Source organism: Elephantulus edwardii, unplaced genomic scaffold (assembly GCF_000299155.1).
Source record: "Elephantulus edwardii isolate Elephantulus edwardi_28Jun2011 unplaced genomic scaffold, EleEdw1.0 scaffold00269, whole genome shotgun sequence".
Taxonomy (NCBI): domain Eukaryota; kingdom Metazoa; phylum Chordata; class Mammalia; order Macroscelidea; family Macroscelididae; genus Elephantulus; species Elephantulus edwardii.
The window spans coordinates 2,175,028-2,202,515 of record NW_006400019.1 but is presented as its reverse complement, the minus strand read 5'-3'; the positions used below and the strand labels follow the sequence as shown (position 1 = coordinate 2,202,515).

At 49.2% G+C, this 27,488-nt stretch overlaps 1 protein-coding gene across 1 annotated transcript; it reads left to right on the top strand.

Annotated features, from left to right (window-relative positions):
- The first annotated feature begins 1,213 nt into the window (after positions 1 to 1,213).
- Positions 1,214 to 12,590, top strand: NSDHL (NAD(P) dependent steroid dehydrogenase-like). Its single transcript, XM_006899994.1, has 7 exons — positions 1,214 to 1,288; positions 4,602 to 4,760; positions 8,711 to 8,857; positions 10,242 to 10,370; positions 10,583 to 10,725; positions 11,615 to 11,717; positions 12,258 to 12,590. Exons 1-7 carry the CDS (start codon positions 1,214 to 1,216, stop codon positions 12,588 to 12,590), a joined length of 1,089 nt encoding a protein of 362 aa, XP_006900056.1.
- The last annotated feature ends 14,898 nt before the right edge of the window (positions 12,591 to 27,488 follow it).

Sequence of the window (27,488 nt, the reverse complement as noted above, 5' to 3'; positions counted from 1 at the left end):
CCACGTCCTAAACCTTCCAGGCAGCCCCATAGCCAGCCTCTAGCTTCTCTCACTCAATGGTGCTCGTTGTCTCCTGGCCCTGGCAGCTGCCACTTGACAGACCCAGATATCCTGCTCTGGCCATCATCCTCAAGAGCACTGGGCTCTTTCTTGTTGAACCTCCAGTACACTGGCCACATGCCTGCTCAGCCCGTTCCTTTCCCCCTTCCTCACACCGTCGGAGGCTGCAAGCCCTCACCCTTTGCTCTGCTCTCCGCACTCCGTCCTGGTACTGATGTCCTCCCCTGCTGGTTTGCTTTTTGACTGTTCTTTGTCACTTCTCCACTAGAGAGCAGGCTTTGGAGCCAGAGCTCCAGTGAGGGACATGCCTTGGCCGCATCAGCAAGGCCTGGGTAAATTTGAAAGGCTGATAATCACTTGCCTCCCCAACACCTGCATCCTGCCCAGCGTTGCCCCCTTCTGTTCCTTCCCCCTTTTGCTTCTCACCAGCCTGCTTCCCAGGCTGTCCGTAGGGTGTGGCAAGAACCAACACAGATCCTGCCTTCCCATTGGCCCAGCTCTGACTTTGGGCCAGTCACCTAGCCTCCCAGAGTTTCTGTTTCTCTTCTGGTGAACGAGATCAAACCTTTCTCCCAGGCATCAATCATATTTTCAGGCCATGTGATGAGTTCTTGTCATCCCTCTACTTAGAGCCTTGGTCTTGGTTGTCTTTGTGCAGAGTGGTTTTGCCAGAGCTCTTACCAGGTCCCAGTGTTTACCCCTCAGCTCCCACTGCCAGGGCTCCCAGGCTCCTGACACAAGCTATCACATGCCTCTGACCCTGCTCCCCATCTTACCCACTCACTGGGATGCAACAAGCAGTTTGCATCATTGGTGCTTTGGGTTTACCCCATGGGAGCCAGAATACCATTCTGTGCTGGCTCAGGCTCCTGCACTGTGCCTTTTCATTTACCTGCCAGTGGCTGGCAGTGCTTGGTGACTCAAGAGTGAGGTCCAGCGATGCTCCTCCAAGAGAACACGCAGCCCCATCCCTGGCATGTGGTCAGCTGTGTGTTTTCTCAATCAGCTGCAATGTGGCTCACCTATTGGCAAGAACTCAGAAGAACCCTGGCAGTCAAAAAAGGTTGTTGTTTATACAATAGAAAGGTCTGACTCTACAAATGTCTTTGAGAACAGAAAAGGATTGACAACAGGCCTGTTACTTTCAGCAGAAATGGAACGAGATACACGCCGTGAGGAAATGAGAGACCAGGCAGTGTGGACCCAAGTGACAGAAGGCATCCCCAAAGTGAGTATTAGCCCAGGCACCCTGAACCGGAAGCAAGGGGCATGCACGGAACTGTCGGCTCTTTCTGCTGAAGTTGCGGAGGACCGTGGTGTTTACTGCATTTATTAAATCACTTATTATTTAGTATTATGGTATCTTATTTTAAGATGGCTCAGTCAGTATCACAGACACTGGTTTGTGTGAATGTGGTGGTTTTACTACCATCGTTTTGGCAGGGATTCTGCAAGTGCACTGTGGACCATGCCCAGCCAGGGGTTCTGGTCTGAGGTTCTCAGGCTCATTCATGCATTGGGGGCCTCCCTCCAGCATCTGGCAGTGACTGCAGCCGTCCTTTCGCCTTCAGAAGGCCTCTTGCAGACTAGTCTCGGCTTCTTGGTGCGATGATGGAAATACTCTTCAGAGACAGCAGCAGAGGTTCAAAGCCTCCTAAGGTCTAGCCTCACAAGTATTAGAAGGAACGTTGTTTGATTTGATTGACCACTAATGATTTTTTTTTATTGACCATTAATGATTTTAAGATTTCGTAAATGTACAGTCATTGTTAGGTTGTTCTTGTTGCTGTTGTTGTTAGATGCCATTGAGTCAAGTACAACTTATACCAACCCTATGAACAACAGATGTGAGCCCTGTACTGTCTTCATGCTTCCTGACACACTAGAGCCCATTGCTGTAGTCACTGTGTCAACTCATCTGGTTGAACATCTTCTTCTCCACCTTTCCAAGCATGATGTCCTTCTCCAAGGAGTGCCTCTTCTGGTAACAAGCCCAAAGTATGTGAGATGAGGCTTTATTATCTTTGCCTCCAAGGAGTACTCTGCCTCTACCTTCTGCAAGGTTTATCTGTTTATTCAGTACTCTTCTCCAACACCACAAGGCCTCCTGACAACATGCCCAAAGTCTGTGAGATGGAGTTTCACCGCTGGCCTCTAAGGAGCACCCTGGCTACACTTCCTCCCAGACTGACCTGTTCTTGGCAATCTATGGCACACTCACTAATGTAGTCACGCCGTATTAAAATGTGTTTCTATCAAGTGGTGTTAAACTAAGACACCCCTCCCCAAGAAGTGGTAGCCTTGACCTCCATGTCATCCTATTTTTTGAATGTTTGCATGAATTACGATTTTATTGGTAGTCAATAGCCCAAAAAGATAGCAAGTACAATGAAAATAGCAAGCTGCCTCTCATCCAGTGTTAAATGGCAGTGTTCTTCACGTAACCCCCTTCTTCTCATCAGTTGGCTTTATAGGGAGGAAAAGTAATAAATGTTGCAGACCAAGGGTAAAGTATTTTTATAATTATTAATAATGAGACAGCCAGGAATGAGATAGAGCTGAGAGCATGAAAAATAGGGGGCCAGCAGTTCTCGACTGAAGACCATTCCAGCTTCCCTGTATCTTTATTGAAAATTATTAGGAAGTAAAACACAGAGAATTCGATGCAAATGAAAACTTCCCCTTGACTCAGGAGGGAGGGGTCAGAACACAATGCAAGAATCCAGTATTCCCTTAAGGATTGCCTTGGGCCTCGGGGTGAGCTGCAGCTTGAACCGGGCCTCCCCCACATCCTGAAATAGCATTCGGTTTATTACAAATATTTAGTATTGGCTTCCCATAAATAAAGTCACACTGTGAACATGAAAAACATTACTTTTACCTGTAGAAACCCTTTCAGCAAAAAGGAATCCATGACTAAAGACCAAACCAAGAGTTCTGGGAGCCAAGTGGCCCAGACTATTCCTTCTTCAGGATGGGATGGCAGTTGCATGGGTGTGTCTCAGTGGCTTTCTTATTTCTTTTCTTTTTTTTTCTTGTGTACCATCAAGTTGACTCCGACTGGCACTGGAGGAGATTTCCCCTCCTCCATTGGAGCATCTGGTGGATTTGAACCATGCACCTTTAGGGTTGCAGTGCAGCTTTTTGCCGCTAGGTCCCCAGAGGTCCCTCCATTGGCTTTCTTCCTATCCTTTCTTCTTTCCTATTAACGATGTCCCTCCACCACTCATTTGACAGCTTCTCCCGGTAACTGAGCCTGGAATCTCACTACCTGTCTCCAGACTGGAGCTTGAGTTTTAGTTGTTAGTGGAAGCCTTGTTTTTCTCCCTCAGAGTAGCTGGTGGGTCCCAACTGGCAACCTTTCAGTTAGCAGCCCAACCAACACATGACTTCCTGTGCCACCCCGTAAGGACTCCGTGGCGTCTTTGGCTGGTTTGGGAGCTGGTTGGTTTTCATCTGTAAAGTGCCCCAGCTGCCACACTGCCTGGTTGGAGTGACTGTGACGCTCCATGTTAATGAAGGACACCCAGACCCTAAGGAGCGAGGGCTGTCACCATGCCCCATAGGGAACACTTGGAGCTCATCCAGCATGTGACAGCTTGAATTTTCCACTGGCTTTTGATAATCTGAATATTTGCATGTGGTATTGTGTCCTCCATCAGCTTCAGGTACCAGAGTGGGTGTTTAGCTGAGAGGCACACACTGTCCTCTGACTTAGCACCCTCCTCCCTGTTGCCATGGGGAGCAGGCCCTCAAGCTGCAGCCCAGGCTCAGGCCCCACTGGAGACCAGCCCCTTTGCTGAAAAAGGGTGAGGCACTGCTTTTCTCCTGGGGTGGTGGAGGCTGTATTTTGCTTTCTAGTTTCTTCCAACCAGCAAAGTGTAACCATTAGTTGCAGTTTCATTTCTTTTTATTTTGTCTCGAGAGTGCTTGGACATCATCACTAAGAGAAGCAAGGTACAGGCAGCACAAGGGGCTCATTGCCCTGGCCTTTCAGTGGCCCTGCACGTGCTGTGTTTGGACCAGCCCTGCTTCCAGCACATCTGCTAACAGCATTGCTCAGGGTCTCTGTGTCCCATTTAGTCATTCTCGTAGAAGTTTGTACTTTTTCATCTTGCTGTTGCATCCCTCACAGGTGACAATATCGTGTCAGCATGGCTTGTGTGGGCTCTGGGGAACCAGAACGTGCCTGTGGCCTGCTTTAGAACAGTATTTGCTTTATCGAAGTGTCTGAAAAGCAGGGCATGCCTTTTCCTAGATTATCCAGCTTAGGTCAAAGGTGGTTGAATTTCTTTCCAAGGAGCCCTCTCTGCTTTCAACTTCCACACATCATCATCTGCTGATCATGGAGAAGACGGTGCCATTGACCAACAAACCCCCAGATGCTATAGAGCTGAGGCTCAAGAGATGTTAACTGGAACAGACCCACCAAACGGCCCGTTGATGTGAGCCCCATGAGTGGCCCGGGCTTTATCTGCTGTAGACCTCAGGAGCTCCTGGTGGTCAGCGTACTCATCCACCTTGCCACCTTCTTCCCACAGGCCAAGAGATGTACTGTGATCGGAGGCTCGGGATTTCTTGGACAGTACATGGTGGAGCAGTTGCTGGCAAGAGGCTATAGTGTGAACGTCTTTGATATCCGGCAAGGCTTTGAGAATCCCCAGGTGCAGTTCTTCTTGGGAGACCTCTGCAGCCGCCAGGTAATGGCCCCATCTGTGTCACCACAGCCTCCACCCTGCACGCCAAGCCCACCACTGCACTCACCTGATCTAAAGGCCAGACAAAAATTACATCCAAAAAAAAGGTGTTCCTTTTTTTTTCTTTTTTTAATCCATTTTGCAAAATTTCACAATTATAGGAAAAAACCTTTAGCCAACACTCTCGTGCTTACTAAAACGTCCTGATGGTGACGTGGTTAAAGCGGCTGACCAGTAAGCTACATGTAGGTTAGCACTTGGATCCCAGATGGTTCTTGGGAGAAGGATGGCGTTATCTAATCGTGGAAAGGTTCACGGCTTCCCCGTCCTGTGGCCGACGATGGCAAAGGGTTGGGTTTGGCACCATACTCCTCCAAAGGATTAACTGCTGTGTCAGCCCCACCCTCACCACACTTGCACAGCCATGCTTGCTATGGGAGTGAATGGTCATTATCGTGGGCCAGTAAAACTTTATTTCCAGAAAAATTTGTCCACAGACCTCCCCTTAAGGTAAGTACCCAAAGGGTCACCGCTGAGCTCAGTAGAAATAAGTGGGAATTGATGTTGTGTTGTGGATGCTGTTGATGGTGGCAGTTCCTCCTTGTGGAGGTCGTAGAGGTCAGAAGTGGCCATCCCCACTCTGGCCTCTGTGTTTTTACAAAATAACTTCTGGAGGCCTCATAGAGAGGAGGAGAGTCGGAACTAAGGAGATCAAGTGGAGGTGTTGGCCCAACATGGACAGTCAGGCCTCCTAGTGGAGGGGAGGCAGGTAGGTTGATAGACTAGATTGCAGAAGGGCAAGAAACCGTGTTTTGCTGGCTATTTATTCCACTACTGGGAGTGAGGTGCTAAGGACAGTGGGAGTCAGGGTAGTGGGGAGGTTTGAGGCAGGCAGAGAGAGTGAAATAATGGACCGGGGAAACGTGCAAAGTAGCCAGGGTCTGCCACGGCCTATAGGAGGTTAAGGCTCATGTGTTGAAAAGGAGGCCACTCAATGTGGTGTGCTGTTTCATTGCTATACTCAGTGACCTCTGCTGACTGCACAAGGAAGAACTGCCCCCATCAACAGCATCCACAACACAAAACTAATTCCCATGGAGTCCCCACTCTTCCACACTTACATCTACCGCTTAGTTCTACTAATGGCTGATACCAATCTTACTGCCATGGTGGGTCTGAAATTTGTTGCAATAGCTATGCAGACCACACAGATCCGTACTCCAGTTATGGAGTTTATTAGGGAAGATTGTTGTTGTTGACTGCCTTCGAGTCGAGCACAACTCATAGCAACCCTATTAACAAAAGCCTTTTTATAGCTGTCGTTCATAGAGTTTCCAGAGGTATGTGGTTTAGGAAGTGGATGCCACTCCTGCTTCCAAACCTATCTTAAACTGGGAGCTCCACCAAACACTGTCCACTCTGGGCAGCCATTATGGCATTTGAACCCCTCAGTGGCACAAGATTCAGCATCACAGCAAACCCAGATTACCTTGCGTCATATTGACAGAGGAGTGCTGACTGTACAACTTAGTGAAGATAACAGGTTATAACTCAGAGTAACAACAGGAATAAAATTTGTCAATCAAGACTGCTTCTGAAGTGTGCTCATAGACCCTTCCACCTTGTGGTTTTCAGCCAGAGTTACAGAGCTCTCTCAGTCCTGCCAAGTCTGATGTCTCCCCGTGCTTCCCAGTCCTCCAGCAAGCTTGGACCCTGGCTCTAGCTCCATGGAAAAGCAGTCTCAGGTCTGCTCTGGCCATTTCCCATAGGCCCCGGTTTGAGTGATTCCGGAATCTCTGGCCCCAGAGAAGGCGCACTGCATTCTCCACTGCTGCTTTATTGCTAGGAGTGAGATTCCCAGTAGTTGCTGCTGCACTTGCTTGGTTTCATGCAGGCAAAATGGTGAAACTGACTGCAGTCTACACTCCTGGTCTCATCCCTGTAGTGACGTTACCATGAATGGATGGTTTGAACAGACTTGTAACTTATCATTTAGAGAGCTAGAAGACCAGATTCCGGATGACAGCTCTGGAGGAAGGCCCTCTCTCTGTTTGAGTCATGGAGAAAAGTTCTCGTTTCAATCAGCATCTGCATACCACGCATTTCCTGGAGATCATGCAGCCTGGCCTTCCTCAGTAGCAAGGAATTTCCTTGAGCAGGGACCTGGAGCAGACTCAGAGAGAGGGCCTTCCTCTATAAGATGCTTTCTAAGTGGCTATGATGCCCCCAACTCGGGGTTCAGTTTGTGAGACAGAAGGTGTTGTAGGCCGCAGCCTAGGGAAGTTGGATTTGTAGCATCAGAGCTGTGGTGGGATTAAGGGGAGTGGCATTATACCCTTGATCCTCTCACATCTGTTTGGTTTATCTGATGGTAGGATATCATCACATAGTTTCCACGTTGTATCGTTGTTGTTGTTGTTGTTGTTATGTGCCGTCGAGTCGTTTGCGACTCAAAGCGACCCTATGTACAACAGCCCTAAACCCTGCTCTGTCCTGTGCCAACCGCACCGCCTCTGACACACCCATCCCAATTACCCCAGTCACCGAATCAAACCACCTCATAGAGGGCCTTCCCCTCCTGCGCTGTCCCTCCACCCTCCCAAGCATGATGTCCCTCTCCAAGGACCTGTCTCTCTTTACAACATGTCCAAAGTATGTCAGACGAAGCCCCAGAATCCTTGCCTCCAAGGAGCAGCCTGGTACATGCATGTATTTTTCTGGGACATGATTCTGGTTTTCCCAGTAAGGATCCACACATGGCCAAGACATTGCATTTGATTAATTTGTTTAAGATTCTCTTCATTTATGCTCAAGCTTACGTTGCCATCCAGTGAGAACTGATTCACAGCTTACCTGCCAGGAGGTTTTCCAAGGCTATAAATCCTACAAGAAGAGATAGCTGATCTTTCTCCCACAGTGCTGTTGGTGCTTTGACCCACCGGAGAGGCGTGGCCTCTGCCTTAGCAGTGTACCTTTCTATGGACTACACCATCAAAAGCTCTCTTCAATTTAGAAAACACTCTTCAATGTAAAACTATTTCATGTGTTTGGGAAAGCAACCAAGTTCATTGTGGTGTGGCATTTCTCAGGCTCTGGATTTTGTTGCTCCTCTGCCTTTCCTGTTAACTCTGATCACCAGGAGCCACATGTGTTCATTGAGCACCTGGGATGTGGCTACTCTGAACTGAAGCATTCTATCACTGTCAAATGCATCCCAGATTTCAAACATTTCATACAAAATAAGATTGTAAACGATCTCAGTACTTTTTACATTGATTACATGGTAAAAGAATAGTATCTTGGAGTAATAAATTACTTTTACCTTTTTAAACTTTGTTACTACCAAATTACTATGCTTAAAGTTGACATTGGCTGATTTTTGCAAGCAGCTCTCAGTCCTTTCTCCATAATTTGTTTTAGTCTGTAAGTGCCTTTGAAGCCTGTCCGGTTAACTCGCAAGTCCTCTTAGCAATACCTGTTCATTAGGGCAAGCTGTTCTGGTTCATCTTGTGTATTTTCGACCCCGAATCTGCCATGGACCACTTCTTTAGGAGATTTGGTTCTTCCTAGTATAAATTAAACGTGTGTGTTTTAAAATCTCCTTCAGGCTCTTGGAGCATATCTAGTTTCACCAGATGGAACATATGTGTGTTGGCTCTCTATAATGTGGACATGTTTCTCTCACCTTCTCCAGAAATTTTACCTCACTGATTCCTCATTCGGATCCCACAAGCTGTTATGTTCCTACCTCAAACCAGTTTTTATTGGGAACCAGCAGTGGGAGGGGCAACTCCGAGGATAACTCGATCTGATTCTTTGCCAGTGCCAGTGTACCGCTGGGGTAGCTGTGCTGTTACAGAGGGCAGGAGGGTTGGAGAACAGGCATGTGTGGAGGCGGTTTGCTTTTGCGAAGTGGACTGATGGTTTCTTTCTGTCTGTATTTGCTTTTCCAGGATCTGTACCCAGCCCTGCAAGGTGTGAGCACAGTTTTTCACTGTGCATCACCCCCACCATCCAGTGACAACAAGGAACTCTTTTATAGAGTGAATTACCTTGGCACCAAGAATGTCATTAACACTTGCAAAGAGGCTGGGGTTCAGGTAAGGGGAACACCAGGTTGAGCGTTTGGCACCCCCAGTTCATTGCAGCTTCCGACTTCAGGCTCAAGGCTGAGGTGGCCCTGTGTTTCAACAGGCCCAATCTGGGCTGCTTTCTGTAGTGTCAGTAAGGTCACAGGAAGAAGCCAGAGGTATTGCTTGAATCATGACAGCGCAGTGTCCAGGGCCAGCTAGAATGGTAACATTTTAACTGTGCACAAAATGGTCTTTTTACTTTCAGATTTCTGAGGACTCTCAGACCTAATAGTCTTTGTTAAAGAGCTATGAAGTACAGACCTTGCTTATATGTTAAAAGAAAAACTGTTTGCTTTGAGCGCATGTGAACCTGTTAGAACTCAGAGCTGAAGGGGTGAACCTCATCCTTGGTTATAAATACTGGTTCTCAGCATTGCCCAGTGCCGACACCTCAGACTGGCGTACACCACAGATGCTCTGGAATCAAGGGCCTTCTCTGCCAGCATCCTCCTCGGTACGAGGGCCAGCCCTGCCAGTCAGCAGCTGGCCCGTCAAGAACTGGGAGTGCTCTAGGGGCTCTTCAAAGGAGGAGCATGCTCAGTGCGCCTAGTGCCACCAGTCACATTATCATGTCCTCTGCCCCAGAACCAGGAGCATCGCTTTGCTTACGGATTCCTTTAATGCCTTAGGATAGTTGCCAGTTTGTTTTAGAAAATCCTCGTGGTTTGCCTGTTAAAGGTATTCCCAGTGCCTTGTTCTGGCTGGCATGTAAATGATACCCTGTGTACAAATAACGTATGTCAGTACATTCCTGAGTGTTGCACACGCATGGCATTGACTTTCCTGTGTGGGTGTTCTGCGTATTTGACTGTGTTTTTCTGTAGAGATAATTCTGTTATCTGTGAATGTTTAGTTCTTCTCATGTTGCCTTCTTGTCTTACCTGGCCGCTCTGGCTAGAATTCCGGTGCGGTGTGCTGGAAGCCATCATGTTCAGGCCTGGGGGAGCAGTCCTCTGCCAGGGATCTGGGCTGCAGGGCATCTTCCTGGAGAATAGTGTCGCTCGTACAGGCTCGGTGTGTTGCATGTCTGCGAGTTGTGCACATATGCACATCTGTGATATTTTTCACGCACATCTCCCTGGATGTTTCTGGGCTGTCTCCCACCCTGTCATGAGATCCCACTGTGGCCAGAGTCTGTGTGTTGAGACAGAAAAAAGTTGCAGAATGTTCCACATCGGGTGTCTGGAATCCTCCCAGCTGCAGAGGGTGGTGGCTTCCAGCTGAGTTAAGCATGTCCCGGCGGCCACCTGACACGCTTTCCTCCAGGGCCCTCAGGGCCCTCAGCTTCTCAATGATGATTGTTGCTGGCGGCTTCTACAAGGCAGTTTCTCATCTCTTTCTCCTTCACTAGAAGCTCATTTTAACCAGCAGTGCCAGTGTCGTCTTTGAGGGTGTCGACATCAAGAATGGAACAGAGGACCTGCCTTACGCCGTGAAGCCCATTGACTATTACACAGAGACCAAGATCTTACAGGAGCAGGTATGGGCCTCAGACCTGCCCGAGGGAGCAGCACACGAGTTCTGTGGACAGTGGCAGGGTTTACGTTCCTAAACCAAAGGTGGCGACCCTCTGAGCTTACCACTCAGGCCTCCGTACCTAACTGTGCACTAAACCCCATGGACACAATGGAAGTTGAAAGAATGCAGGGCCAGCCAGTGCTCATGGGTCACGTCTCCCCCTGTCTCCTCTAGGCCGTCCTTCGGGCCAATGATCCAGAGAGCAGCTTCCTAACTGCAGCCATCAGGCCTCATGGCATTTTCGGCCCCAGGGACCCCCAGTTGGTCCCCATCCTCATTGAGGCTGCCAGAAAGGGCAAGATGAAGTTTATGATTGGGTGAGTCGGCCCTGTCACCCCCCACTTCCTCTGCTGCCTGTGCCTGCTTGGCTGGAACAAGGTCAAGCCCTCTCCTTTGAAGCCCCCTTGTCAGTAACCAGGCTAGACTGCAGCTTTCTCCTGTGTGACCTGCACAAGGACCCTCCAGATTCGTTCGGTCAGGGGGCTTTCAGCAACAGCAGAGTCCCCTCTGGGTTCTGGAGGGCAGAGTGTGAACTCGGGGTGGGCAGGAGGCCACTCCCTCCCTGGAGGCTCCAGGGCCGGGTCCTTCCTTGCTCCTAGGAGCTCCCTGGTGGGCCTGGCACCCAGGGAACTGTGCCCGCAGCCGTCCGGGCTGACCTCTGTGGTGGTGTGGATGTCTCTCCTGTGTGTGTCCGCCTGCACGTGGCCTTTTTCTAAGGGCACCAGTCAGTGCATCGAGGGTCCCCCCTGAGCCAGTAGGACCACCTCAACTCGAGGGGCACTGGGAATTTGAGGAGCCTGAGGTCATGGGTCAAGGCAGACAGACAAGGGCTTCCTGTGTGCCTTGATGACAAGCCCAGGTAGAGGTCCCTCAGCGGTGGATGGGAGTGCTGGTGGCAGTCTCCAAGTCCACCTTCCCACCCTCCGTGCTTGCCTCCTCTCCTCTCCCCTCCTTCCCTTCCCTCCTCTCGCAGGGCCTCACCCCCTGGCCTAGCACACAGCCTCCCCATGATACCTACCGCTCAGTGTCCCGGGGATCTTGGTGTTGGGTCTGGAGAATGTGAGCCCAGCAAGGCCTGAGGGAAGGAGAGCACACACCACCTGTCAGTCCACTCTGACCCTGGGCCATCCGCTGCCTGAGGGAGCCCAGCTCTGCACCCCACCAGCAATCCTGGCAGGAGCTGAGCCTTCTGCTATGTGCCCACAGAGATGGGAAGAACTTGGTGGACTTCACTTTTGTGGAAAATGTGGTCCATGGCCACATCCTGGCCGCAGAGCGCCTCTCCCAGGACTTGGCCGTGTGTGGAAAGGTGAGGCCTTCCCTGGCTGCCCGCCTGTGCCATTCCCCCTGAGGTGGCATCAGGTAGCCAGTTAAGGTTCAGCTTTTCTGAGGGGAAAGCTTTCACTCCGCTGGGAAACGTGTCCTTGCCCCAGAGGCAGCCACCTCTAAGACTCACTGTGCTCTGACACTGAGCCAGGGTTCCTGAAATGGTTCTTTTTGTTTCCCTCTGTTGCTCCACTGTAGGCTGCTCCCCGAAGTGGGTGTCTGGGTCCCTGGAGGCCAAGAGGGGGCTAGGGCTCGGTCTTCTCTTCCCTTCTCTAACTCTGGAGCAGGAGTGGAGTTAAACCGCTGGTACTGTTGTTAAGGTGGCCGTCTGAATGCCACTTAAAGTCCTGGCTCCCTGTTCCCCTGTACCACCCACTGTCCTCTATCTGCTCTTCACACACACAGACCATGAAGAAAGCAGGGGAACCAGGCCAGCAGTCTGGCTAGTGGCCATTGGCTTCAGGTTCTCAAGCTGACCTGCGGGAGTGCTGTCTCACCCATGTTTCCCTCGTTCCCTCCTCAGGCCTTCCACATCACCAACGATGAGCCCATCCCTTTCTGGACGTTTTTGTCCCACGTCCTCACAGGCCTCAACTATGAGGCCCCTAAATACCATGTCCCCTACTGGTTGGCATACTACCTGGCACTTCTGGTGGCGCTGCTGGTGATGCTGCTGCGGCCGGTGTTCGTGCTGCGGCCCACGTTCACCCCTATGCGCATCGCACTGGCTGGCACCTACCACTACTACAGCTGCGAGAGGGCCAAAAGGCTGCTGGGCTACCGCCCTGTGGTCCCCATGGATGAGGCCATGGAGAAAACGGTGCAGAGCTTCCGCCATCTGGAGAGGGTCAGGTGAGGCCCCTATGGACTGAGCCAGCTCGAGTCTCTGCATTTCAGACACCTCCTGCTGGTAGCTGAGAGCACCCGTGGCTCCTGTGACCGGGAGGGGGGCCCACACAGCACACACCACTTCCTTTATGTGGTTCCATCTGGATTCCCGAAAGCCACAGCTTCCTGTTCGGATACTTCCTAGTCTCTGTTTGCCCCCCGTTCTCTTTTCTGTCTCTCTCCACCCTCTCCTCCCTGCCCCCTACGCTGTATATGTTTCCCTCTCCCAGGTTCCTTAGTGCAAGGATCAAACCTTGAAGCCACCCTTCTATTCCCTGTGTCCTTGTACAAAATTGAGAGGGTTAGACGTTGCAAAGAAGAAACAGCTAAGAGAAAAAAATGTCAGCAAGATTTCTTTTCATCCAAACCTATATGAGAATAGAAGTTTCTAGACTGCGTTTAAGCAGCCACCACCACCGCCTCACCCCAGAAAAGCCCATTGCTGTGTAGTCTGTTAGGGAGCTCTGGTGGCCTAGTGGTAAGAAGCTGTACTGCAACCTCAGAGGCAGACAAGTGGTTTGAATCCACCAGCTGCTCCACAGTGGAAGGCTAGGCAGCCTCCTCCCATGCAGTTCACTGCCTCTGAAAACATGCTGGAGGGTCAGCTAGGAGTTGATGGCAAACAACAATCACAAAACACAGTCAATTACAAAACAGTGACCTGTTAGCAGCTTTCTCAGGCTGTAAATCCAGATGGAAAAAGACTGGCCACCTTTCTCCCAAGGAGCAGCTGAAAGATTCAAACCATCAACCTTTAAATTGTACGTAAAGTACCACAGCAGAGCTCTTTGTTCAGGGAACTACATATTAAAAACATGCTAGTAGAAAAGTGGAAGCTATCAGCAGATGGGTGTGACCTGAAATGTCTGTTTCCTGGATACACAGATTCTAAACAGCCTTGTGAAAATTAGAAGCTGAAGACACTGACCCTCTATCTCAGGGAAAGAAACTTGCTTACTCCTGCTGATGCTCCTGGCCCCAGGGTCTGCCTGCCTGTGTCCTGTGTTCTCAGGAAGCGTCCCAGCACGTACACCTTCCCTCTTACTGGCTTGTGGTTTTGGTGGTAATGTGTATCCGAGCACTTAAGAGGCTTGAGCAAGGGAAGCCTCTATCTGCTTGGAATCTGGACAGAACATTCCCTCGCCTTCACCCATAGACTCCTTGGCCCCAACTTCCAAGGGTGTGCCACCCCTAGTGACTGCTGTGTGTTCGGGTGCCATGCCTGTGAGACCAGGCTGTTCAGACTGTGCGGACTGAAATCCCCCCCCCCCCCCCCAGTTTCTTCCCTGCCTTTTTTGAAGCATGAGGAGGTGTCTGGGGAGACTGGAATAAAGTGAATGGCTGTGTTTGGACGTGCCGTGCAGTTTGTGTGCCTGTCACCGCAACTGGGGTCAGCAATTAGGTGGAGCCCCAAACCTAACGGAGTGTACTGCTCCGAAGGGGTGGCCCCTGCTCACTGATGGCAGGCAGGAGAGGGGCTGGTCAGGCAGTCATGCTCTCTTGCACCTTTACTCCCAAGTTGGAAACAACCCATAGCTGCCCTCCAGCACGTTTTTCAGAAGCCAAGGAGCCAGCTGGTGGATTTGAACCACCTGCCTTTGGCAGCACAGCCCCTTACCCACGAGGCCACCAGAGCACCTGTTATACCTTGACAGCAACTGACAACTGAGTATTTTTCCACCTCCTCTAGGGCAAAACCAAACAACCCAGCCCAGGATGGAAGCCAGAATTACTCTAGGACTGGGGGCAAGTACAGGGAGATGGGGTGGAACCCCAAGAGTACTTGAACCCTGCAGCATGCAGGCAGGAGCATATAGCTTTCCACAGCCATCTGGGACCCAGGCATGGACTAGGCAGGGGACAGTGGGCTTGCAGGCCACAGCGTTACTTGTGAGTATTCCTGGACCAAAGTGTGCTGTGGTCTCTGCTCCACATGATGGGCCAGAAATGTCAGAGCCAAGAAGGACTGGAAGCCGCCTCTGCAGCAGCGAGATCTCTCAGCCTCTCTCCCGTGAGCCCTGACTTTGTAACATCCCAACTGCCCTGGTCACCATTTGTTCACCCCCTTCACCTGCGCCATCTCCCTACAGCTTCCCCCAGGATACCCTGCTCTGACTTTTTAGGCTGACCGTCCATCAGTGCACATCCTGTCACAAAATGGGCACTGGTTTTACTTCTGTTCAGCTGTCTCTGTCCCGGCAGTTCCTACACCTGGAAGGTGACCAGGAAGCAGAACTTCACTTGAAGACTCTGGAGAAGAGAGCTGCTATACTCACGTTGGCTCGCAGGGGGAGCCCCAGAGAAGTAGCCTGCCCAGGGCACCAGCCTAGCAGAGCCGGGCTGGAAGTGGCCGTGGGTCCCTGGTGCACAGACCATATCACCTTGCTAGGTCCTAGCAGCGCACACTGGGTGATGTCATAGGGGGAAGCAATCTGAGCGTGGACTCTCCACTATGAGGGCCTCAAAGGACACGAGCGGGTGGGTAGAAGGGGAAGTTGGGAGATAGCAGAATCTTCTATTACCAGCATGTACCCGCCTGCCATCAGTCTGTTCCAGTCATTGATTTTGGATTAGTGATGCAGAAGGTGTTGGACCCAAGTCAGAGCCTCTCACCAGTTTTACCCAGAGAACTTTTCTGGAGCAGCATGGTAGAGGAAGAAGGGAGAGAGGAAGATGATCTTCTCAGCCTTTGTCCTGTCCTGCAGCCTACCTCCTAGTATGGGAGAGGCCAGAAGCAGGGCCTGCAGGGAGAGGAGAAAGCCTGGCGCCTGGGCTGGTTTTTCAGGAGGACCTGTCAGAACCAGGCTTCGGCAGGAAGGCCAGGGCCCTCAGAGGGAACAGAACAGGAGCCCTGTGCTCTGGGAACAAACAGGCTCACGGCCCATCTCCAGGGCTGGGTTCCTGCCAGTCGGGGCAAAAAAGGCAGGCAAGTGCTCACAGGTCCACTTGCCAACAAAGCCAAGGTGGGGCAGCCTTGCTGAGCTGCTGCGAGCAGCCAGCACACTGACTGGCCTCAGTGGGACCCACTGTGTCACTTACTGGGCTTGTTTGGCATCAACTATGAAGCCTGTTGGAAGAGTGCCCCTTCCCAAACCCCTGGCCCTGAAATGCCGGTATGTCTGAAGGCCAAGACCAGACTCTGGGTTTCTCTGGGCCCCAGATGTCGCCGCAAAGTGGTGCTGGCTTCCAGGGTGCTGATAAGGGCCTGTCCTGGCACCAGGGCACCTTGGTCTGGTACTGAGGCCTCAGCCTGACCTACATGCACCTAGAGCCCAGGAGAGGGACATGCACCTTTTCACCACACCCTTTGTGCTTTGTTAGAGGGGCCTCAGTGTCAGAGAGGGACCAAGCCAGGACACTCTGCTCATGCCACCAGAAGTACCTGAGGCCCCATGTTTCCCACAACACTCACCTGGGCTGATAGCCTGGAGAGGTGAAGTTTCCACAGTCCCATCTTTGGGGCTCCCCTGTTCCTGCCCCAAATGCCCCCACTGAATATAGGATGCCCAGCAGGCAGGACCTGGGGCCAAACCTCTGACTTTGCATTGGATGCCCTGGGCTTGCCTCTCCACACCCTCCTGAGAGAGCTTCATTGAGCTGAGGGAGCAGCTGCCTTGGGGGCTAGTCAGCTCATCAGCATGTGAACCCAGCAATGAAGAGGAAACAGGTATGACCCACTGTAAAAGCCAAGTGCCAAGCCTCTAAGTTGGCCTGGGACTGCCTGGGAACAGGGCTGACCCAAATGGGTCACCTCCTGCCGCCTCATCTCCACCGTTTACAACTGGTAGAGGAAGGCTGGCGGGCCACCTAGGCCAGTCACACGCTGCTCAGAGCGGCTGAGATGAGTTGTGAGCTCTTTCTAGAAGAAACGCCCATAGGTGGAAGAAGCGCTCTTACAGCCACCCTCACGGTGAGCTGCTGGCCAGCTCGCTCCCTGGCTCGGCGTCCTGTGGGAAGGAAGGAGCAAGGGTAGGCCTCGTGGGCCTGGGAGGTTGTAGGCTGTTTGAATGTCTCCTAAGGGCCTCTGCAGCCAGAAGCGAGGGCCATTGGTCCTGCCTGCCCCTCTCAGCCAGGACCCCCAGCTCCTCCTTCCCTTCCCCTCCACTTGGGAAATACTAATTAACTCTCGGTTAATTAGATGAAATGACATCACCTCAATTCTCTACCCAGATCTAGCCACAAGTGAAGTCTGATGGCGCCTTGGCTTGTGGTAACACGTTGTGCCTTTCACAACCACTCTCTAGTGCAGGGTGGGTGGGGAGGCCCCTGGAGCCTCAGGGGTGTGTGTGTGTGTCTGTCTGTCTGTCCTATAAGACCTCAGACATTACACTGGATGGCCAGCCAGGGCTTTGCCATCTAAGTCCCTCAAAGCCACCATCTTGGTGGAATCCAAAAAGAATGCTCATGCTCAGGCCCCAGTGAAGGAACTCTCATTGAGCTGGACGAGTAGCTGCTTGCAAGGCCTAGAGGCAAAGAAAGCCACGGCCCAAGTCAGGAGCAGAGGGTGGGGAGAGGGCAGGGCTGGGTCCGAGCCCGCTCTGCAGTGGGCAGACTGCGGGTGAAGGGGGCGTGGAGAGCCTGGTGGACGGGTCGACAGACCAGGGCTGGAGGCCTGCCCCGGCCTGAGAGGTCTCCCCTCGTCCCTCACCCAGTCCCTTAGAGGCGCCAGAGATGCGTCTTCCTTCCCCAGCCTTCCTGGCTGCCATCCTCATGAGCACTGCCCAGCAAGGGTGATCAGCTTATGAGAAAGGAAAGGGCTCAGAGCTGGGGCCTCTGGGGTCTTCGCTTTGTTAAAGGAGGAACCTCGCTGGCGCTCATCGCTGTGGGACCGCGCGCGCGCTGCCCTTTGCCCAGCAGGCCCCTCCGCTGCCATGGTCTGTTGAGTGCCTTCTAGCCGGGAGCGCTGTTCTGTTCTGCTGTCATCCCGGGAGCTTTCATGGGTTACTTAGTGTGGAAGCTCTGCTGAAACCGATCCACCGAAAACGTCGGGGGTCCTGCTGACATTTGAAATGCATAGCTTCCAGCAGCCAGCAGCACACAGTGACCCCCGACTGCCAGTAAAGTGCAGAATAGACACTCAATTCTGTGTAGATGAATTATAAGTGAACAACTTGATGGTGATTATGCAGAGAATATATTCACGTAAAATCACCTGGATTAAGAACTAGCATGACACCACGCTTCGGACTTTTAACAACATAGCTTGCTTTGGCCTGATTTTCTATTCTCTATAAATAGCTATTCTGTGGGGAAATAGGGACAGTCTCCTCCTGTGCAGTTGACAGCTGCTGCGAAGCCGCCGGAAGGTCAGCTTTGAGTTGATTCTGATGCTACAGCAATGAGTGAGAGACTTCTGAGAAGTTCATCAGGATCCCGCTGGCGGTCCTGCGTTCTCATGTGGTGCTCCATCTCCTACTTGTCAGACTTGGGGGGTGCTATGGCCATCACAAGTAGTGCCACTACGGACGTTTCCTGTGTATCCTTTGTCTGCTAATGCACCCCTCGAGTGCTACCCCTCGAGCACTAGGCCAGTGAGGATGCTGTGCCCTTCTGCCCTCTGTCCAGCACCATATCCGTGAGTATTCCTGTTGTCCTACATCCTCGCCAGCTCTCAGTGTTTGCTGCCTTTTCAATTTTAGAGCTATGTCTACAGATTGTATTTGCTTTTTCCTGAGCACTAAGAGATGGAGTGTCTCTTCCTGTGGCGACCCATTTGACTATCTTCTGAGTTCAGCTCTTGCACTGTTCCTTCGGGGAATAATCTGGCTGTCTTGTTGATTTGAAGAAGCTGTTTGCTGTGGATTTTATGTATTCTGGATGAGTGTTTTGTCAGATATCTGTATTCTGACAATCTTCTGCATTGTGGATAGCCTTCTACTTTCACAGTGATGTAGTTTGATGAATAGAAATTCTTAGTGGTAAGAAATTGTACTGCCAGTCCAGAGGTATGCAGTTCAAATCTGCCAGCTGCTCTGTGGGGAAAGGATGGGCAATCTCCAACCGAGGAAAACCCGCTGGACAGTCAGCTATGAGTTGGTTCTAACTCAATGGTACTCAACAATTTATCAAGTGTTCTTTTATAGTTGGCACTCTTTTAATTGTATTTATGACCCCAGGTTCACGAAGACATTCTCCTGTGACTTTTCTCTGTGAGAGCTTTTCTGTCTTACCTTTCACATTTACATCTGTAGTCTGTCTGGACCCAATGTTTAGTATGTTGTGTGGGCGACATTGTTCAGAATGTTGTTGTTGTCATTATGTGCCATCGAGTCTGTTTGCGACTCATAGCGACCCTATGTACAAGAGCCCTAAACGCCGTTCTATCCTGTGCCAACCTCGCTGTCTCAAACACATTCATTCCCACCACTCCACTCACAGGTCGATCCATCTCATCGAGGGTCTTCCTCTCCTGCGCCGTCCCTCCACTCTCCCAAACATGATGTCCCTCTCCAAGGACCAGTCCCTCCTTGCAGCATGCCCAAAATATGTCAGATGAAGCTTCAGAATCCTTGACTCCAGGGAACATTCTGGCTTCACCCTCTCCAGGACAAACCTGTTTGTTCTCCTAGCAGTCCATGGTATATTCAACACTCTTCTCCAGCACCACAGCTCAAAGGCATCAACTCTCTTTCTATCATCCCTAGTCACTGTCCAACTTTCCGATGTATAGCACGTAATTGCAAAGACTATAGCCTGGATCAGGCGCACCTTAGTCTCCAGCCTGACGTTGCACTTCAGTACTCTTGAGAGGTCCCTCACAGCTGACTTTCCCAATGCATTTCGTCTCTTGATTTCCTGGCTGCTGTTACCAAGAGTGTTGACTGTGGAACCAAGTAAACGAAAACTGTTAACTATCTCAATCTCTTCACCATCCATACTGATGCTGCCAATTGGCCCAGTGGTAAGAATCTTTGTTTTCTTGATACTGAGCTTCAATCCATATTGAAGACTGCAGTCCTTGACCTTCTTCAGGTCCTCCTCAGTTTCAGCAAGCAGGGTTGTGTCATCTGCATAACGCAGGTTGTTGACGATTCTTCACCTGTCCTGATGCTACATTCCTCTTCGTACAGCCCAGTGTCTCGGATAATCTGTTCTGCATACAGATTAAAAAGGTATGGGGACAAAATACATCCCTGACGGACCCCTTTCTTGATTTTGAACCATCCAGTGTTTCCCTGCTCTGTTCTGACGACTGCCTCTTGGTCCAAGTATAGGTTTCACATATTTAAAAATTGAGATAGACTAGGAAGAAGGATTGGCCATCCACTTTTGAAATTACAGGCCTTCGAATACCCTATGTACAATAGAGCACACTTAGATTATCATTTGGACTAACAGACATGGCAATTGAAACTGAGATCTTAGAAATGGAAACACGGAGAAAGAGAAACAGCTGTAAGGAGACACTAGTGATTGGAACGTGGAATGTGAGAAGCATGAATGTAGGAAAATTGGACATTGTTAATAAAGAAATGGAACACATAAATATTGACATACTAGGTATTGGTGAAATGAGATGGCTTGGCATTGGACATTTTGTATCAGATAATTAATTGTGTTCAGAAGAGGGTCTGGAAATATTATCTGTTAACTTGTGGGGCAAGGCAGATCCTAATCCCAAAAGCCAAGCATCTCCAGTGGTTCAAGTCCACTGGTGGCTCAGAGAGAAAGACAGGCAGAATTGACACCTTTGAGCTGTGGTGCTGGAGATTATTGACTGTACCATGGACTGCTAGGAGAACAAACAGGTTCAGCCTGGAGAGGGTAAAACCAGGCTGCTCCTTGGAGGCAAGGATTCTGAGGCTTCGTCTGACATACTTTTGATATGTTGCAAGGAGGGACCAGTCCTTGGAGAGGGACGTCATGCTTGGGAGGGTGGAGGGACAGCGTAAGAGAGGAAGATCCTGGATGAGATGTATTGGCTCAGTGACTGTGGAGTAATGGGGGTAGGCGAGTCGGAGACAGATTGGCACAAGATAAAGCAGGGTTCAGAGCTGTTATATGTAGGGTCACTATGCGTTGCAAGCGACTGCACATAACAACTTTCTATTTGTGACAAATGCCCCTAGTTTTCCATTTAGAGTAGTGACATAAAGTTTACCTTTAACACAAATATATGTAAGATTAAAAAACAAACAAACCTCAAACTCATTGCCCTCGAGTCAAAACTGACTCACAGCTGGCCCTTCAGTGGATTTGCAGAAGCTGTAAATGGCACAGGAGGAGATTGACCATCCATTTAAAATAAACATTTGAAATAGATAATTATACATGTGGTACCCAGGTATGGCACAAATTGTGGAGACGATGTTCAAAGTGACTGAAGGTTGAGAAATAGCAAATGGTCTAGCTCCTTCATGGTTCAATCCTAATCCACCTTCCTGCAGCTGTTGTCCCCAAGACATCCTTCCTTATCAGACATATATTGTAAAATGGCTCTACTTATTGGTGATTCAGTGTTAGGACTTTCATCTTCCATATAGAAAACCTGGGTTCGATTCCCAGCCAGTGCAACTCCTTATCACTAAGCCCCCAGAGCGCCTCTATTTTTTTAATTTTTATTTATCCAATCTTTTTATAAGAGGCCTAGTATTTTCCCAATTGATAGATGAGAAAACTAAAGTACAAGAAAATGATATAAGGAGTTTCCTTTTTTTTCTTATATTTTTTTTTCTAAAAGACAAGGTAATGGTGAGCATAGATCAATAGTGATGAATTTCTAAAACAATGTATGGAAGTGATTGTATGAAATACAGTGTGAATGAAGGAAACATAATATACCCGATTTTTGGATGCAACTGTACATTTGGAAACTGAACAACACCTTGCCTGAACATGAGTCGACACTAGAAGAAATAAAAAAGTGACTGCCCAGCTTCTTCCTTGCGTGATGGCTCCCCTTGGCTTTCTGGGGAACTGGCCAGGCTTCTCAGAACAGAGGCTAGGGTAGCCCATAGCTGCCAATTAATAGAGTGGTTCTACTTTTGGCACAGGCCAGCCCTCAAAACCGAGAGGCTCCCTCCAGGAAAGCCTGGCACTGGCTAGATCTGCACAGCTTTGGGCCTCCCCTGCTGGTGGAGGTCTAGCAGGACTTTGGTGGGCTTGCTGTAGAGTATTTGGGGGCCTCAGCATGGCAAGGTAGTCTGGAGCGTCAAGAACGGTACGCGTTTCCTTTTTCTGTTTGTGTGTGTGCATTTATTACAGATGTGATACTGTCATAAAAGCTTAACAAGCACAGAAAGGAAGGAAGAAAGAGAAAGTAGAAGAGCCATGTGAGACGCCCCCCGCCCCGATGCTCAGGACAGGGGAAAGAAATAGATGCTTTTAAAAAAGCAAACATAATAGGAAAATTTGAAAGAAGAAAAGGACAATAAGTCAAACTCCACTCCTAGCGATAGATGCCCAGGCCCATGTCCTTAGATCATGTCTAAGTGCTCACAGCCATCAGGCCCGCCCAGGAGAGGGCAAATGCTGGGCCTTCGGGCAGGATGACAGCAATACAACCACGCTATGCACATCCTTGTGCATCGTGACTTCATGCCGCTGCCTTTGCGCCTCCTGCTTCAACAGTCTGCTCCAGGTACTTTCTCCTTCGCCAGCCATCATCTTCATCTCCCACACTGCATTGCAGCCTGTGCAAGTTTGAATGAGCTCGGGACTGTGCAGAGAACATCTTCCCCAAGACAGCAGTTCTGCCCTGCGGATCCACACCCGGGTGTGTGGAGGCTGGAATGACAACTTAGAAGCACGATGGGCTAACGTTTCATGGCCACTGCACTGACAACACAAAACAAGGAGAAGCATGCCCCACTGTCCGTGTCCTGTGACCCAACGGTGCCACTCCTTGGGGGAGAGCCATTCTTGAGCTGTGTTTCTCCGAGAGTGATACCAGCAAGCAGCATCAGCACCACCTGGGATCTTGTTAGAAATGCAACTTCTCAGTCCAGCCCCAGAACCACAGAATCAGGATGTGACAGGGACATGTGGCCATCCTCGGTGTTTTCACAAGTGCTCCTTTCTCCAGGGGATTCTAATGCTGTTCAAGTTTGAGACTCTCTTGCTCATGTGGTCAGGTGATACATACTAGAAAATTCAGTGTTGTAAACAACAAACAGAAACAACCAAGGAATGGTGGTGGTCAGATCCTGGATCTGTGGGAAAAGTAGAGCTGATAGGATTTGCTGGATTGGAGGAGGTGAGAGAAAGGAGGAGTTATGGGTAACATCAAGGATTTGGGCCAAGCCACTAGCAGGGGGAGCATTAGGTGGTGTGGAGCTGACCACAGCTCACAGCAATCTGATGAACAGCAGATCTGCACCTCGCTCCTCCCAGCACCATCCCTAACATGCCTGCCATTCTCAAGCCCATTGTTACAGTTACCATTTCAATCTATCTTGTTGAGGGTCCTCCTCTTCCTCTACATTTCCCAGTATAGATGCCTTTTTCTAAGGACTGGCCCCTCCTGACATGTTCAAAGGGTGTGAGATCAAGGCTTATTATCCTCGCCTCTAAAGAGCACGCTGGAGGCTCCAACTCCAGGGCAGAGGGTGGAGCCAGCCGCACAAAGAGACTTGGAAGGCATGCTTAGTAGACATACAGGGTACAGAGATCTGGGGTTCAGGGGAGAGGCATGGGATGGAGATAAAAATCTGGGAAGCCATGAAATAAATGGAAATCACCAAGGGAATGAGGGAAAGCAGGGGAGTGGGAGAGAAAAGTCAAGAGGATGTGTTTCCAGAAGGAGGGGAAACTAGAACCCTTGCCTGTTGGCTGTTCGCTAGAGCCAGACGGCCCTTGCTGGGTCCTGGGACTGAGGACAGAAGAGAGACACAGGAGCAGCTAGTACTGTTAGTAGGGGACTCAATGCCTCACCCTCTAGAGATATTCCATATGTTAGACACACGATTGTGTATGTATACGTGGTTGTGGATGTGTATGTGTATGCTTGTTGTTAGGTTTCAACATGTCAAGTATGATTCAGGTACAGGTCTGAACCCTGTCCTATTCTGTGCCTTCCTCATCATCTCTGACACACTAGAGTCCATTGCTGCAGTCACCGTGTCAATCCATCTTGTTGAAGGTCTTGCTCTCTTTCACTGGCCCTCTACTTTCCCAAGCATGGTGTCCCTCTCCTAAGAACATGTTCAAAGTGTTTGAAATGAAGCTTGATCATCTTCTCCAAGACAGATCTTTTTGTTCTTTTGACAGTCCATGGGACAGCCAATACTCTTCTCCAATACCACAGCTCAAAGGCATCAGTTCTTCTGTTATCCTTATTCATTGCCCAGTTCTCAGATGCGTGGCCTGAATCAGATACCTCTTAGTTCTCAAATAGACATCATAGTTCCTCAATAATTTGGAGACACCCCTATCTGTAGACTTTCCCAGTGTAACATCATTTCCTGATCTCCTGACCGCTCATACCAAGGATGCTGAGTATAGATGCAAATAAGATTAAATCATTGGCAATTTCAATCTTTTCTCTGTCTATTGTGATGTAGCTTATCAGTCCAGTGATGAGAATCTTTGTTTTCTTGATGTTAAGCTTCAATCCATATTGAAGGCTGCAGTCCCTGACCTTCTGCAGCAAGCGCTTCAGGTCCTCCTCACTTTCAGTCAACAAGATTGTGTCATCTGCAAAATACAGGTTGTTGATGAGTCTTCCTCTGACTCTAATATCACATTCTTCTTCACAGAGTCCAGCTTCTCAAATTATTTTCTCAGTGTACAGATTGAATAGGTATGGAGAAAGGAGACATCCCTGCAACCTTTTCTTCATTTCAACCAGGCAGTGTTCCTTTGCTCTGTTTGGACAACAGCTCTTAGTTTAAGTTGAGATTTTGCATGAGCACAATTAGGTGCTCTGGGATCTCTGTTCTTCTCAATGTCAATGTCAGCCATAATTTGTTATGACCCACAGAGTCAAATACCTTTGCATAGTCAATAAAGCACAAGTAGACATTCTCTGCTTTCAGTTGGGTTCCATCTGACATCAACAGTGACACCTCTCGTGCCACAGCCTCTTCTAAATCCAGTTTTAACATCTGGTAGTTCTCTGTCAATGTACTGTTTTAGCTGTTTTTTTACAATTTTCAACAATATTTTGCTCATATGTGATAATAAAGATATTGTTTGGTGCTCACTTCAGCAGCACATATACTAAAATTGGAATGATACAGAGAAGATTAGCATGGCCCCTGCGCAAGGATGACACGCAAAATCGTGAAGCGCTCCATATTTTTGTAAGATGGTTAAAAAGGCCAAAGGGAAAAGGTTTCTTTTCCTTCTTTTTCCTATGAGGTTGCTGTTTAATTTTTTTTTGGTATATGTGTAAAACAATGTTGTCCAACAATAAATGTGAATCTTATTTCGCTGATTTGTTCTAAAAAAATAAAGATATTGTTTGATAATTTCCACATTTTGGACCATCTTTCTTAGGAATGGAAGCAAGTGTGGATCTTTTCCAGTCAGCCAGGCAGCTGTCCTCCAAATTTCCTAGCATAGACTGGTAAGCATGAAGACAATGAAAACAAGTCCACGAGAACCAAAATAAGATCTTGAGTCAATCCCATCTGAAATTCAAAATCATCTTAATAATAGGTTTGAGGCATTGAACACCATTGGTCAAAGACCAGATGAGTTAGGAGAAGACATCAAGGATATCATCCATGAAGACGACAAAAGTTGTTACAAAGACAGAAGGAAAAAACCCAACAACAATAAAGTGGATGTCTGTAGAGATTCTGAAAATTGCACTGCAGCATCAAGAAGCCAAAATAAAGAGATGCGGAAGTAAAAGAGCTGAGCACACGATTGTCAAGGGCTCGAGAAGACAAAGCAAAGTATTATAACGGAATGTGCAGAGAGCTGGAACTGGAGAATAAAAAGGGCAGAACTAGCTCTGCATGTCTCAAGCTGAGAGAACTGAAAAACAAATGTAAGCCTTGAGTAGCAGTATTGAAAGATGTTATGGGCAATGTATTGAATAACTCAGGAAGCATCAGAAGAAGAGGGAGTGAATACACAGAATCACTGTACCAAAAAGAATTGGCTGAAATTTGTCAGAAACTATCATATGATCAATGTCTAATGGTAATGAAGGGAAAAGTTGAAGCTGCACTGAAGGCACTGGCAAAATAAGGCCCTCCGGTGGGTTCTCAGAGGCTGGAAATTGCCTGGAAGGAGATTGCCCATCCTTCTCTTGCGGAGCAACTGGTGGATTCGAACCTAGTGCCTCCAGAGCTCCCTGGTGGCCAGTAGGAAGACAAATTATATAATAAAAGGAAATTTTACTCTCTGTTACTGTTTTGTCCAAGAGAGTCTTCGATGACCATTCTGCTCCTTATTTCTAGACCATGGCCGCAAACTGGGTTGGAAACCAAGTTGCAGTTGAGTCAATCCTTACTCCTGACGCCCACAAAGTTTGCAACAGCTGCTTGGAAGTCCTTCCTCTGTGGTGGCTCTGGGCCAGTGGACAAGCGCAGTAACTGTGCTTGTCCCCCGTGGGCTCCCTGACACCTGAGTGCACTTTCCCTGGTAGCTCTGGGAAAGCCAGGGTCTTGAACGTGTGTGGAGTGGGTGCTGATAGGTTGCCTGCAAGCCTTCTCTTCTGTGATGTGGTTCTCCCTTCCCAGCTGTGTCCATTTTCTGACGAGGTTGCTTTTTAAAAGCCCCTTTCTGTTTTAGGATGGCTGTACTGTCATAGAGCATGCAAATAACTCTATGCTGTTTGTCATTTGTCCAATAACAGCTACAGCGGGCTTTGCCATACAGAAGGTTTTCATTTCTCCGTCTCTTTTTGTATGGTTTCTGGTTTTCATGACATACTGCAAAAGACTGTCTCTACCCCAGGATTCCTTCTAGTACTTTTATGGCTTCTTTCTTTCATTTTCCCCCCCCATTAAATTCTGAGCCATCTGGAGTTGATTTTGGTGTAGAGCGTGGGGTATGAAATCCAGCTCATTTTTCCAAGTGGCTGGTCGTTCCAATATCATCTACTGAACAGTACACTTTCTGACCCCCGGATGTGATGTGCCTCTTTGAACACTTCACTCCTTCCTGCGTTCCTCTGATATATTTCTAGGGCGCCTGCATGAGGAGAAATGGAGAAGAGAGGTGAGAGACATGAACCCTATGAACAGAAGGCCTGGAGCCTTTCTAGAACTATTGCCATTTCTCAAAGTTCATAGAGTTTCCAGAGGCACGTTAAGAAGCGATGCCACTCCTGTTTCCAAAAAGAAATGGCATAGCATGTTCGAAATGCATGATACTAGGAAAATATACAGTCAGTCCTGTGAGAGCCACGACCTGTGTGAAGAGCTCAAGCTTGGCATTTCTATGGCCTCTTCTACACTATTTGACAAATCCTGCTCACACTCACACACAATGGCAGAGTCAGGTCGGGGATCTTCTGCATTACTGGGGACACCCTTGAATTCAGAACCCTGGTGAGTCCTCACATAGCGATGGAATGTGGATGACTGGTGGAAACACTTTCCACAGCAGAGCACTGGCAGGCCTTGTCTCCCGTGTGGAGGCGCTGGTGAGCCAGCAAGTTGGTTCTGTGGCACCGAAGCTGCATTGAAGCCCTTGAATATCTGGGTGGGGATTGCAAGTAGCAATACAAGTGCCCTCACACAATGGCCAATACTTTCTTTCTTAACAATGTCTAGTTTTCCTACATTCATGCTTCTCACATTCCATGTACCAATCACTGGTTTCTTCTTACAGCTCTTCCTCCATGTTGTTGTTGTTGTTGTTATGTGCCGTCGAGTTGCTTGCGACTCATAGCGACCCTATGTACAACAGCCCTAAACTCCGCTCTGTCCTGTGCCAATCGCACTGTCTCTGACACTCCAATCCCAAT

What these genes read in the sequence shown, in the direction of transcription:
- NSDHL (XM_006899994.1), top strand. Translation starts at nt 1,214, where the DNA reads ATGGAACGAGATACACGCCGTGAGGAAATGAGAGACCAGGCAGTGTGG. An exon ending in GCAAAGAGGCTGGGGTTCAG is followed by an intron (nt 8,858 to 10,241) that starts GTAAGGGGAACA and finishes CTCCTTCACTAG; the next exon opens with AAGCTCATTTTAACCAGCAG. An exon ending in ACTTGGCCGTGTGTGGAAAG is followed by an intron (nt 11,718 to 12,257) that starts GTGAGGCCTTCC and finishes TTCCCTCCTCAG; the next exon opens with GCCTTCCACATCACCAACGA.